This window comes from Ursus maritimus, unplaced genomic scaffold, assembly GCF_017311325.1.
Source record: "Ursus maritimus isolate PB19 unplaced genomic scaffold, ASM1731132v1 scaffold_13, whole genome shotgun sequence".
Taxonomy (NCBI): domain Eukaryota; kingdom Metazoa; phylum Chordata; class Mammalia; order Carnivora; family Ursidae; genus Ursus; species Ursus maritimus.
The window spans coordinates 11,863,360-11,875,991 of record NW_024423675.1 but is presented as its reverse complement, the minus strand read 5'-3'; the positions used below and the strand labels follow the sequence as shown (position 1 = coordinate 11,875,991).

The window sequence follows — 12,632 nt, the reverse complement described above, 5'->3', positions numbered from 1 at the left end:
TTTCCCCAGAGAACGAGTTCCTGGTTTCACTGAGCTGTTCTATTGTTTTTTTTTTTAGTTTCTATATCATTTATATCTTCTCTAATCTTTATTATTTCTTTCCTTCTGCTGGTTTTAGGTTTTTATTTGTTCTTTTTTCTAGCTCCTTTAGGTGTAAGGTTAGGTTATTTGCGACTTTTTTGGCTTCTTGAGGTAAGCATGTACTGCTGTAAACATCCCTCTTAGAACTGCTTATGCTGTATCCCAAAAGTTTTAGACTGTGGTGATTTTATTTTTATTTGTTTCTATGTACTTTTTAAAATTTCTTTCATTTACTGGTTGGCCCATTCATTGTTTAGTAACATGTTATTTGACCTCCATGTATTTGTGGTCTTTCCAGATTTTTCTTGTGGTTAATTTCTAGTTTCATAGTGTTATGGTCAGAAAAGATGCGTGGTATGACTCTGATCTTCTTGGGTTTGTTGCGACTTGCTTTGTGGCCTAATATATGATCTGTGCTGGAGTGTTCCATGTGCACCTGAAAAGAGTGTATGTTCTGCTGATTTAGGATGGAATGTTCTGCATATGTCTGTTAAGTCCATCTGGTCCAGTGTGTCATTCAAAGCCATTGTTGATTTTTTTGTTTAGATAATGTGGCCATTGATGTAAGTGGGGTGTTAAAGTCCCCTACCATTATTGTATTATTATCGATTAGTTCCTTTATGTTTGTTATGAACTCTTTTATGTATGTGGGGCTTCCATGTGGGTGCATAACCATTTACAATTGTTATATCTTCTTGTTGGATTGTCCCCTTTATGATTATATAGTGTTCTTCTTTGTCTCTTGTATTAGTCTGTTTGAGAGTCTATTTTGTCCAGTATAAGTATTGCTACCCTGGTTTTCTTTTGACATCCATTTGCATGATAAATGTTTCTCTGTCCTTCACCTTCAATCTGAACAGTTTCTTAAATAAGTTATATTACCTAGTCTCTTGGGGATTTGCAGTTATTTTGAATACAATTTGAATGAACTGATAAATTGATAGGATAATACTACATTATGTTTTACCTGTAATCTGTTTTAAATCAATAAGGGGTTTACAATTAAGTTTTGAGGACATTAGCACAATCCTCCTGAGCAAATGTTTGATCATATTTTCTTTGATTTAGAAACTGATAACCACGAATGGGAGATTTAAACTTAAATCCTTCTACCAAATGAATTGTACTTTTTAATTCTATATAGGACTGCTTATTAAAGTGTAGTTTTAATGCTTGATCATCAGTGACCAATATAAATAATATGTTTTTAAGCTTGCTGCTTAAAATTTAACCGTAACTATTTCACTATTTGAAGAGGTATTAAATCTGTTTCAGTAACTTTGGTATATTGACATTCTTGTTGAGGGAGTCGATACAAGGCAGCAAGGTGGGGAGAGATACAAACAGAAACTTGTATCTTAAATAATGATAAATGCATATTGATGTCTCTGAGCCTACAGATGATATAGGAGTTAGTTTAAGAGTCAGAATATCAATTTCTAGAACAATTGTTTTTCTACTATGATTTGTAAGAATGTTTTTACTACATGGTCATGAATCATTGTAAATGGAATTAAAAATTACCTCTCTACATTGTTTTTTTTTCTGTTGATATTAAAATAAAGCTATAAAACCCATTCCTGTCATTTTTTCACCTATTTGACTTCTCTTACTTGATCGCATTCTTTGTTACAGTTGAATTATTGCTTTGTCATTATGGTGCATTAGGATTTGCAGTATCTTAAGAGCTCAGTACAGTGGGAAACATGGCTATTTGAAAGCTCTTACCTTCCTCTGTTTGAGGGTTTTAGATGGTGTGGCAGAATTAAAATGTCAGGGCTGTGGATTTATTCAGTCTCGTAAGCAAGGACAGTCGTGCAGTCAGTTACAGTGAGTCCCCAAGCAGGAGCTGCATTGTCTGGCCTGGGAACGCCACAGCTGGTAATCGTGCTGTTGCTGTAGTTTGTCACTGCCATATGTGTTTTGATTGAAGAAAGGCTACAGCGTTATGTCTGCCACCAGAATCTTGTAGTAATGATTAAAAACTACTGACCTCCTTTCATAATGTTTCATTAAACGCTTTGTCTTACGAGTATAAAGTTGAGGGCTATACCATGCTCTTGCCAAATAGAGTGCTAAAGGGATTATTTGTGCAAAAATTGTAAATTTTTCGTGGACAAAATAAAATCAAATTTGCTGTAAGAACTTCTTTAATAGGCAGTCTTTTCAACTTACAACTATGTGCTTCTTCACTCTTTTTCTTTTAATTTGAGCTATCACCAATTAACGATACTATATTTTTATTTCCAAAGGTATATCACTGATACATTATTGGTTAGGATTATTTTAAAGGCAGACTGACTCAGCTAACTTTTAAACCATGAGTGTTATGCATTCTTATATTTGAAAGAAGTTTATGGTGGAGATTTGAAATAGTTGAACTTTGACACTGCTAATTGATTAATGTGCTGCAGTTGTTAGCAGCTCCCTGGCCAAAGTGTGTGTGTGTGTGTGTGTGTGTGTGTGTGTGTGTGTGTCTTTTTTTTTTTAAACTTAAATGGTTCAAAGAATGACTCGCAACAACCAGAGGTTGTAGATGGGCCTAAACTCACTTATTTTATTCAACTTGATGAATTACCTGTTAGTTAACTCCTTTAACAGTTTAGAGAATATAAATTTGTGGCTAAGATACAATAAAAAAGCAAATATCTAATAGTTTAAAAGTTAAGAATTTAAACAACTCCATTGTTTTTATTCTTTTTTAAGAGTTTGACATTATAGCTTACCTTTCAGAAAATGGCAAAGGCTCATTAAATCATATTGAAAGTCATGTTTGAGTTAGTAAAATATTCAAATTGTGAAATAAACTTATAAACTTATAATTTGGGTTAGAGTTCTTTATCTTTACTAGCTGGAGAGGCTTTTTACAGTTATACTAAATATTTCCAGGTGAATGTGGTATTTATTGGAATCTTTATTTAAGTCTGTTCTGCATGGAATTCATACCATTCTAAACTTATTTTTGTTCAATAAATTCTTTTTTGAAGGTATAAAAGTCAACTATACCTCAGATAATATCTGAATTATATCAGTTTTCAAATTTATTGCATCTGAATTGGAGATTATTTCAATATTTAATAGCTTTTGGGATACATTTTATGATTTTGGCTTTCACATATATTTCAAGATAGTATGACATGGCATGGATTGCTGTATGTTTACTTTTATACCTTTCTTTGTATATATTTAAGTTTTTGAATCTTGCATCAACTTTCAAAATATACTTGAAGAGAATAGTGAGCAGTTCTAGGAAATATAATGTGCTGATCGTAGGCCAGTTAATAAATGAAACTTAGTTTCACAATTATTGGGGGAAGGTATTAAAAACTTACCATGAAATGTATCTTAACATACAGAAGGATGTATACAGATACATACATAGTTTAAAGCATAATATAAAGTCATTTACCACTAGAAACCTTCTTTACCACACACCCAGAGCTTAAAAAAATAAAATGTTTTTAATGCCATAGAAGCCACATGTTCTTTCTTTTGAAACATGTCTTCCTCATCAGAGGAAACAATTTTTCTTTTACAGTAATCATTTCATTGTCATATAGTTTTGAGAGCTACCTATGTATGCTTAAACAATGGATTGTTTACTTTTGCATAACTGGTTAGCAAGCACAAACCTATTGCCATTATTAGATGAGGGCTCCCCAAAGAAGAGGGATTGAGAGAATCTCTGGAACATAGTCTGGCTTTGGTGTCCCAGAATTTCTAAGAGTTCTTTCTGGGGAAGTCAGTGGGCAAGATCATGAATGTGTTCTGAGCCATGCTTGTCAAAGTCAAAGCAACTGACAGAGTTGTAGGAGAGACCAGATGCTAGCTCTCTGGTCCGAAAAGATTAAAGACTGCTCTGTATTCTCGGTTTCTGAGTTCGTCATGACCCACTTCTTTGCTCTCAGGAATAGAGCAGAACACCTTTGGGTTAGGTAATGTGTACCCTCCACTGATGCACAGCAGAGCACGGGGAGGAGAGTGACATTAGCAGCTCATTCCCGGATTTAAAGCAGGGTGCAGTAGCAGAGGGGATCTTGGTGTAGACAGTGTGTCTGTCTCCCGGTTTCATTGCTTCAGTTTGCGTTGGTTGCCTCCCACATTTGATATACAAGTGTTGTTCTGGAATTCCCTCTAACTGTGCTCCTGCGAATTCTCTTGTCTCTCTTATGCGTTGGCCCTGCTGTTGTCTGTAAACTATGTTGTCTTTTTTGTTTATGCTCTCATTTGGTGGTAGTGGTAGTGGGTGTGTGTGTGTGTGTGTGTGTGTGTGTGTATTTTTCTCCTTTTTTTATTCAAAAGGTGGCATATACTGTATGAACACTTTCTGCAATTTTGCAGTTTTGTCTTTTTTCACTTAGTGAAGTGTAGCAGTCTTTCCATATCAGAAGATAGGAAGCTTCTCTCTCTCTCTCTCTCTTTTTTAGCCGAACATATCAAACCAGTGTCTTATTGATTCTCCCTTATATGTATGTTTCCAGTGTTTTTGCTTTTATGAGTAATGCTGTGATGAATAAGGTATCTGTGTTATTTTGCATGTATGTAAGTATATCTATAGATATATACTTTCTATACATATAGAAATGAGATTGTTGGATCAAATGACATATACATTTGTAATTTGGATATCCTCCACAGGCATACAATTTTCACTTCTGTTAGCTACATGCCATGTAAGGGAGTCTCTTTCCCCACAGCCTCACCAAAAGACTGTTTCGTCAAACTTTCTAATTTTTACCAATCTGCTAGGTTGAAAAATGCATCTCAGGGCAGTTTTAGTATACATTTCTCTCTTCTTCAGTGAAGCTGAATATCTTTTCCTCTGTTCTTATTTTTGCCCCTTGTTCTGCTGAGTTGTGTTTCTTTGCTGATTTCTAAAAGCTTTTTGTGTGCTAGGGAGAGAATGTGCCTCCAAGTTTGTCATTTGTGTTTTGATTTTGCCTATAATTTGGCTATATATATATATATACACACACATATATATATACATATATATATATATGTGTGTATATATATATATTTTTTTTGGTAAAAAAGTTAAGAAATTTTTTGGTTTTGAATTTAACAGTCTTTTTCATTTTAAAAGGCTTCTGGATATTGAATCATGGTTAAAAAAGGCGTTCCTACTCTAGGGTTATAAAAGAATTTCCCCATGTTTTCTCCTAGTACTTTATAATTCATTTTTAGATTTAAATCTTGATCTGTTGAGGTTAATCCTGTTCCCAGAATATTTTCTTTTTTCCCATTTGACTGTCCTACAGTTATCCACACTGTATAGTATGCTTTTCCCACTAAATTGGTAACACCCTAATTACACTAATTTTTCATATGTATTTGGGTTTATTTCTCAACTTCCCCTTGATTCTGTTTGCTTATCTGTTTGAGTAGTAGGATCATACTTTAAATTATGAAGGTTTTAATGCATTTTTTCTTTATATAATCAACCGCATTTTATTAATTTCAAAATGAAAGTCTAGATCTCCATATTACCTATTTTGCCTTAAGCTCTGTTCTGTCCAGAGTCATGTACTTGATGGGATGAGGATCTTTTGGAATAGTAACTTGCAAAGGAAACTGGCAGATTTTTCTCTCCTTATATACATCATTCACAGACTTTCTCTACATCTGAAATCTCCTCATTAATGGCTGGTGGGACCTGCTTCTTGATACGCTTTCTTCCCTTTGAAAAGGACTAAACAAATCTAAAATCATTGTCGTTATCTTACTCCACTCTATTCTTTCCAAGGGCAAAGAGTCTGTAGAGAGCCCTCTAGAATTGCATCTCTCTTTCCCTCTCTCTTTTTTTATGCTGCAGTCTGTTTATTCATTTTATTGTTTTTTTCCTCAATTTGTAACATTTTGAAGTATAATTGACATATTAGTTTCAGGTGTTCAACATTGATTTGGCTTTTGTATGCATTACTCAGTGCTCACCATAATAAGTGTAGTCACCATCTGTCACCACACAACATTATTACAATATTGTTGACTATATTCCCTACGTTGTACTTCTTATTTCCATGACTTATTTATTTTATAACTGGAAGTTTGTACCTCTTAATCCTCTTTATTTTGTCCATCCTCTTCCTCCCTCCCTTCTGGTAACCACCAGTTTGTTCTCTGTATTTAAGAGTCTGTTGTTTATTTTGTTTTTTTAGATTCCACATATAAGTGAAATTAAAAAAAAAAGAAATATGAAGACACTGAATAATTTTTTTTATTTAAATTCAATTAGCCAACATATAGTACATCATTAGTTTTTGATGTAGTGTTCAATGATTCACCAGATGTGTATGACACTGGTGCTGATCACATCACATGCCCTCCTTAATGCCCGTCTCCCAGTTACCCTATCCCCCCACCTATCTCCCTTATTGCAACCCTCAGTTTGTTTCCTGGGGTCAGGAGACTCTCATGGTTTGTCTGCCTCTCTGATTTCTTCCCATTCAATTTTCCCTCCCTTCCCCTGTGATCCTCTGTGCTATTCCTTATGTTCCACATATGAGTGAAACCATATGATAATTGTCTTTCTCTGATTGACTTATTTCACTTAGCACAATACCCTCCAGTTCCATCCATGTTGATGTAAATGGTAGGTATTCATCCTTTCTGATGGCTGAGTAATATTCCATTGTATATATGAACTACATCTTCTTTATCCATTCTTCTGTTGAAGGACATCTCAGCTCCTTCCAGAGTTTGGCTATTGTGGACATGACTGCTATGAACATTGGGGTGCACGTGTCCCTTCTTTTCACTACATCTGTATCTTTGGGGTAAATACCCAGTAGTGCAATCACCGGGTCATAGGGTAGCCCTATTTTTAACTTCTTGAGGAACTTCCATACTGTTTTCCAGAGTGGCTGTACCAGATTCCCCATATAAGTGAAATCCTATGGTATTTGTTTTTCTCTGTCTGCCTTATTTCACTTAGCATAATACCCTTTAGGTCCCTTCATGTTTTTGCAAAAGATCTCATTCTTTTTTATGGCCAAATAATTATTGCATTGTGTGTGTGTTCCACTAGAACATTTTCCTCATTCATTTATCTATTGATGGACATGTGGTTGCTTCCATATCTTGTCTATTGTAAATAACACTAAAATAAACATAGGGGTGCATATATCTTTTCAAATTAGTGTTTTTGTTTTCTTTGGGTAAATACACTCTAGTGAGGAGCACCTGGGTGGCTCAGTCAATTAAGTGTCTGCCTTCAGCTCCGGTCATGATCCCAGGGTCCTGGGATTGAGCCCCATATTGGGCTCCCTACTTGTGGGGAGCCTGCTTCTCTCTCTTCTCCCCGCTGGTGTTCTCTCTTGCTACCTCTCTCTCTCTCTCTCTCAAATAAGTCAGTCAGTAAATAAATAGGTCTTAAAAAAAAAAAGAAAAAAACCCACTAGTGGAACTACTGGATCATATGGTAGGTCTATGTTTAATTTTTTAAGGAATCTCCATACTGTTTTCTACAGTGGCCGCACCAAACTTACATTTCCACCAACAGTGCACAAGGGTTCCTTTTTCTCCACATCCTCACCAGCACTTGTTATTTCTTGTCTTTTTGATACTAGCCATTCTGACTGGTGTGAGGTGATATTTCATGGCAGGTTTGATTTGTATTTCCCTGATGACTAGTGATGTTGAACATCTTTTTATGTGTCTATCTACCAACTGTATGTCTTCTTTGGAAAAATGTCTGTTCAGGTCCTCTGCCCATTTTTTAATGAATTTTAATAAATCTGGTGGGACTAGTCACCTGTCACTATACTTCCTCCTCTCCCCCCCAATTTTTCATTGCTATTCTTATTTCTTCTTATCTAGTTTAGAAGTAATCTCTCCCTTAAATCTCTCACATTAAAAAAAAAACTTGCTATTTTTACTAGAATTATGTTAAATGCATAAATTTAGTGGGCGAGATTGAAATGTTTATTTAGGACTTGTCAAAGAACATGGTGTGTCTTTCCATTTGATCAGGTTTTCTTTTGTGTATTTCAGTAGCGTTTTAAAGTTTTCCTCATTTAGATCTTACACATTCCTTAAGTTTAATGTTATTTTATCTTTTTAGTTGTTATTCTAAATGGGGCATTTTCTTCCATTGCATCTAACTGGTTTTTGTTTGCGTGTGTGTGAAGGCTATTGACTTCATTATATTTACATACCCCCATATTAAATTCTTTTATTATTTATAGTAGTATTTCATTTCAGTTTGTTTTTTTGGCTTTTCCAAGTAAAAAGTCATATAATCTGCAAATAATTTTATCTCCTTTATAATTTTTATACCTCAGATTTATTGTTCTATCAAATCCATTGACTAGAACATTAATTCAGTGCTAAATAATATTAATAAATCAAGGGATTTAATCTTATAATGTTTTTCTTCTTATATCTGTTAATATGATGGCTTGTATGAATAGATTTCCTAATATCTCTGCATTATTAGAACAAAAGTCTTAATCATACTGTATTCTTTAATGTGCTTCTGAATTTTATTTAGAGTTTTTTTCATACATGATGTTGGTATGTGTTGTATATATTCTCCCTCAGCTTTGGTACCAATATTATGCTTCATGAAAATAATTTGGAGGTTTCACTTTTTTATGCTCTGGAATATATGCTTAGTGGCATTCCTCTGTGAAATTGTTAGGGCTTGGAGCTTTTTGTAAGGAGCACTGTGTAACACCATTCTTCTCTCTCTGTCCATTCACCTACCCCCACAGAAGCTGGAAGGTACTCTGTCTCTTCTAGGACTCATTTCCTGGAAAACTATCCAATTTTTTTTCTGAATTTTCAAATGTAATTACATGAAAGTGGAGCAAAGTAGTGTCTCACGATTACTTAAAATATCTTTAATTTTGTTGGTGGTTTCCTTTTTCTTAGGTGTGATGTTAACGCTTTTCATCCTTACTTTGATTAAGATTGGTTAGTAGGTTTATTTATCCCCCACCCAAAGAATCGGCTTTTGATTCATTTATTAAACTCTTCCATCTGTATACTTTTTTCTTCATTAACTCTTCTGTTGAGTTTTGTTGCTTACTTTCATTCAGCTTTGGTATCCTTTGGGTTGGCTGCTTAATTCATTTGTTTTTCTTCTTTTCAATTGATTTAAATATTTAAGGCTGTGAATATTTTTCTAAACAGTGGAAAGTATCTGGAGTCTGATATGTAGTCCTTTTATTATTCTCTGGCAATCTGCAGTTTGAGTTTCATTTTTCTTTGATATAATATTTTTTTAATAACAGTATTAGGTATCATCTTCAGGAAGTCCAGGTCAAACAGTGGTCTCACGTATGAAAACCTGTGATTTAGACTTTACTTTAAAAAAAAAAAAAAACCTTCTGGAGGATAATTAACAAGCATTCCTCTTAGTGCACTGTTAAAATGTGAATTAGAGAAGATTAAATTCATCCACGAAGTAGGGACATAATTAGTATAAAAGATGATAATTTATTAGCTCAAATGTCTTTATTCTTGGAATCTGGTTTTATTTCATTCTGAAAGGTTTCTGTGATATGGGATCTTTCCTGAAACATACAAAGAGCTATGGAAATATAAATCTTGTCACATCCTAAGAGCTGCTCAAGATTTTAATACTGATCATTATTGACAACCGAATTCAAATAAAATGATAATTAATCAAGATTTGGGGTCTTCTTGCTGTGGAAATTATTTGATGTTCTGGACTTTACTCGTATTTGTCTGTAAATAATCTACATGAAGATCGTAGTGACCAGTTTAATAGCTTCTTATAGAGTAGAGTTTCTTCAGTAGATAAGAAATTCCACATGGTCTCTGTGTTACTTTCTGTCCTGAATAAAATGATACATCATTTTATGGACAGAGTGGTGGTGTGGGGGAGAGGAAGGAAAAGAGGGAGAAGTTACTCTAAACCTATAAGGATACATTCAACTATGGGTTCTTACTAATCCTTATTTGTTTTATAGAGAATACAAGCTAGCATTCTAAAAGCATTTAACAACCCAACTACTAAAACTGCTGATGATGATACTAGAAAAAAAGTCAAAGGTATGTCGATTCTTTTCACTGTTAAAACTTTCGCCCAGAAGAAAATTGTAAGTTTCTTTTCAGGGGACAAAGAACCAAGCATTATGTGAACTAATTCTGTAAAGTAGTGGCCTTAAAAGGAGAGAGTGCTTACTCCAGTGGCTGCCAAGATTGTCTAGTGGGCCATAGAAAGAAAACGTTAGAATGTATCCATGTGAACTTTAAAAACTAAAACTAGTATCAAATATACAGACTGATACTGATACCCTAGTGTAAGGTATCCTAAGGGAGACTCGGAAGGTTGTGTAAAGCAGCAGCCTCACTTGGAAGTTCCGTTTCATCATATTGTATCATTTTGCAGTTGGTTCTATGCTTGGATAAGTGGGCTTATGGATATTATACAGTCTTAAGTAGTCAAAATGGTTAAGTGTTTCCAAGATTCCTGCAAGGAAACCAGTTATTGGAGAGAGTACTAAATGAAGCATACCTCGTGTCGACTCTTCATCAGCCAAAGTATGAGGCAAAACCAGTGATTATCTAATCAAAGCTGATTATAATGATCAGTATTTAAGTATGGGCTTATATCTCGTGATAGGAGTGATTTACCCTGTCCTAACTGTATATTCTGTCTTCAGATATTAACTAATGGTAGTACGAAGTCATCATTTTTAGAAGATGTTTAAAAATATTATTTGCATTTTCTTTTCTTTTCTTAATTCTTTTTTTTTTGTGGTATTATACATACATATTGTATGTTTATAATTCATAAACAAATCACATTGTGATTGTACATGCCCAAAGTATATGCAGTTAAGGGTTCAGTATTTTTTTTAAATTAAAGTATAGTTGACACACAGTGTTACATTAGTTTCATGTGAAGGGTTCAAGATTTTTAAAAATGTGGATTCTCAAGTATGCTTTGGGTGTTTTTGTTTGTTTTGAGATAGTGCCATCTAGTGTATGTTCAGAATAACTGCCCAGTTTTTCTTTCCTTCCAGTTTTGCGTAATCTTTTCTATTTTCAATCCCTTCTACAATTTTTAAAAAAGATTTTACTTATTCACTTGAGACAGAAAGGTACAGAGAGAGAGCATGAGCAGGGGGAGTGGCAGAGGCAGAGGAAGAGGGAGAAGCAGACTCCCTGCTGAGCCAGGAGCCCGATGAGGGACTCGATCTTAAGAGGTGGAGATCATGACATGAGCCGAAGGCAGGCGCTTAACCATCTGAGCCATCCAGGCACCCCCCCATGTACAATTTTCTTAATGAAACATCTTAGTTTACCATAACTTCTAAATAGTTATCATTATATTAAAAGGTGTTTATTGATATATCTAGCTATAAATCGGCTGTGACATTCAATGCTTCAAATAATGTTTTAAAATGATTTTAAATGTTGTTTGTATGAAATTCGAAGTTAGAGATCCAAAAAGGATAGGAGTTTGAATGAGGAGTGAGATTTGTTCATATGTATTTGTTGTCATAATTTACTGTGGAAAGTCTTAAACGTCCATTAAAGTAGATAGAATAGTATGATGGAGCCTCATGTACTCCTCACCCCTCTTAAACTACATTGAATTCATGGTGTATTGTGATTTATCTATGTTTTCCTAACCCCTGATTATTTTGAAGCAATTCACAAGCATAATTTTCTTTGATTTATAAATATTTCCCAAACAGAATAATTTTATCATTTTTATACTGAACACACACACACACACACACACATACATGTAATATATATATATGTGTGTGTGTGTGTTAATATATAAATGTGTTACTAATTGCCCAAATTAATTCTTTACACTATGCTATGTTTACCTGTCTTTTACTGCTCTGTTGTTTCCATAGTTATGGTCCAGGCATCTGTAGCCCTAAAAGCATCATCTTCTTTGTCATCCCTCTCGCTACCTCTACGTTAGGCACAGAGGCTTGAAAGGGTTTAATGGGAGCAGTTGAGGTATGGTATGAACAGTGGTTATTGGTCTACTTATTTTGCCTCAAGTTCAAGAACAGTTCATTATTTCTTGAAGACTGCTGTAGTTGATAATCAGATTTTCTCTACAGAATTGTAAAGGAGAAAGACATTATAACATACAATAAAATGTCTTATTAAATGTACTGAACATCTGTCTTATCAGATTTATTTTGAATCAACAGAAAAATCACGTTACGTTGTTAGGTTGGTGGCTGACATATTTTTTGCATTAAAAAGTATTATTTTTACAGCGTATGGAAGAGAAGGTGTGAAAATGAACTTCATAGATCGGATCTTTATTGGTGAATTAACTAGCACAGTCATGTGTGAAGAATGTGCAAATGTAGGTGCTTTGGAATTCACTTCAACATGGAATAGATACCAATCATATCATTTTTATTGATTTCTTTCGCATATAATCATCAGCATTTATTTTTATTTGTGACAGATGACTACATAATAGTTTTTGAAAGTAGTTAGAATATATCCTTCACTCCCAGAGGAGAAACATAATTTATAATTTTTTAAAGTGTTACTTTTCCTCTCAACAAACCTGTGGAGTACTTTTAGCTTATTCT

At 34.2% G+C, this 12,632-nt stretch overlaps 1 protein-coding gene across 1 annotated transcript in view; it reads left to right on the top strand.

Annotated features, from left to right (window-relative positions):
* The window catches only part of USP45 (ubiquitin specific peptidase 45), a 67,944-nt gene that overhangs the window by 42,978 nt on the left and 12,334 nt on the right, over window positions 1–12,632 (top strand). Inside the window, exons 10-11 of the mRNA XM_040627565.1 lie at window positions 10,020–10,101; window positions 12,306–12,397. Of these exons, the coding sequence (XP_040483499.1) occupies window positions 10,020–10,101; window positions 12,306–12,397 (174 nt within the window). The remainder of the gene's footprint in view (window positions 1–10,019; window positions 10,102–12,305; window positions 12,398–12,632) is intronic.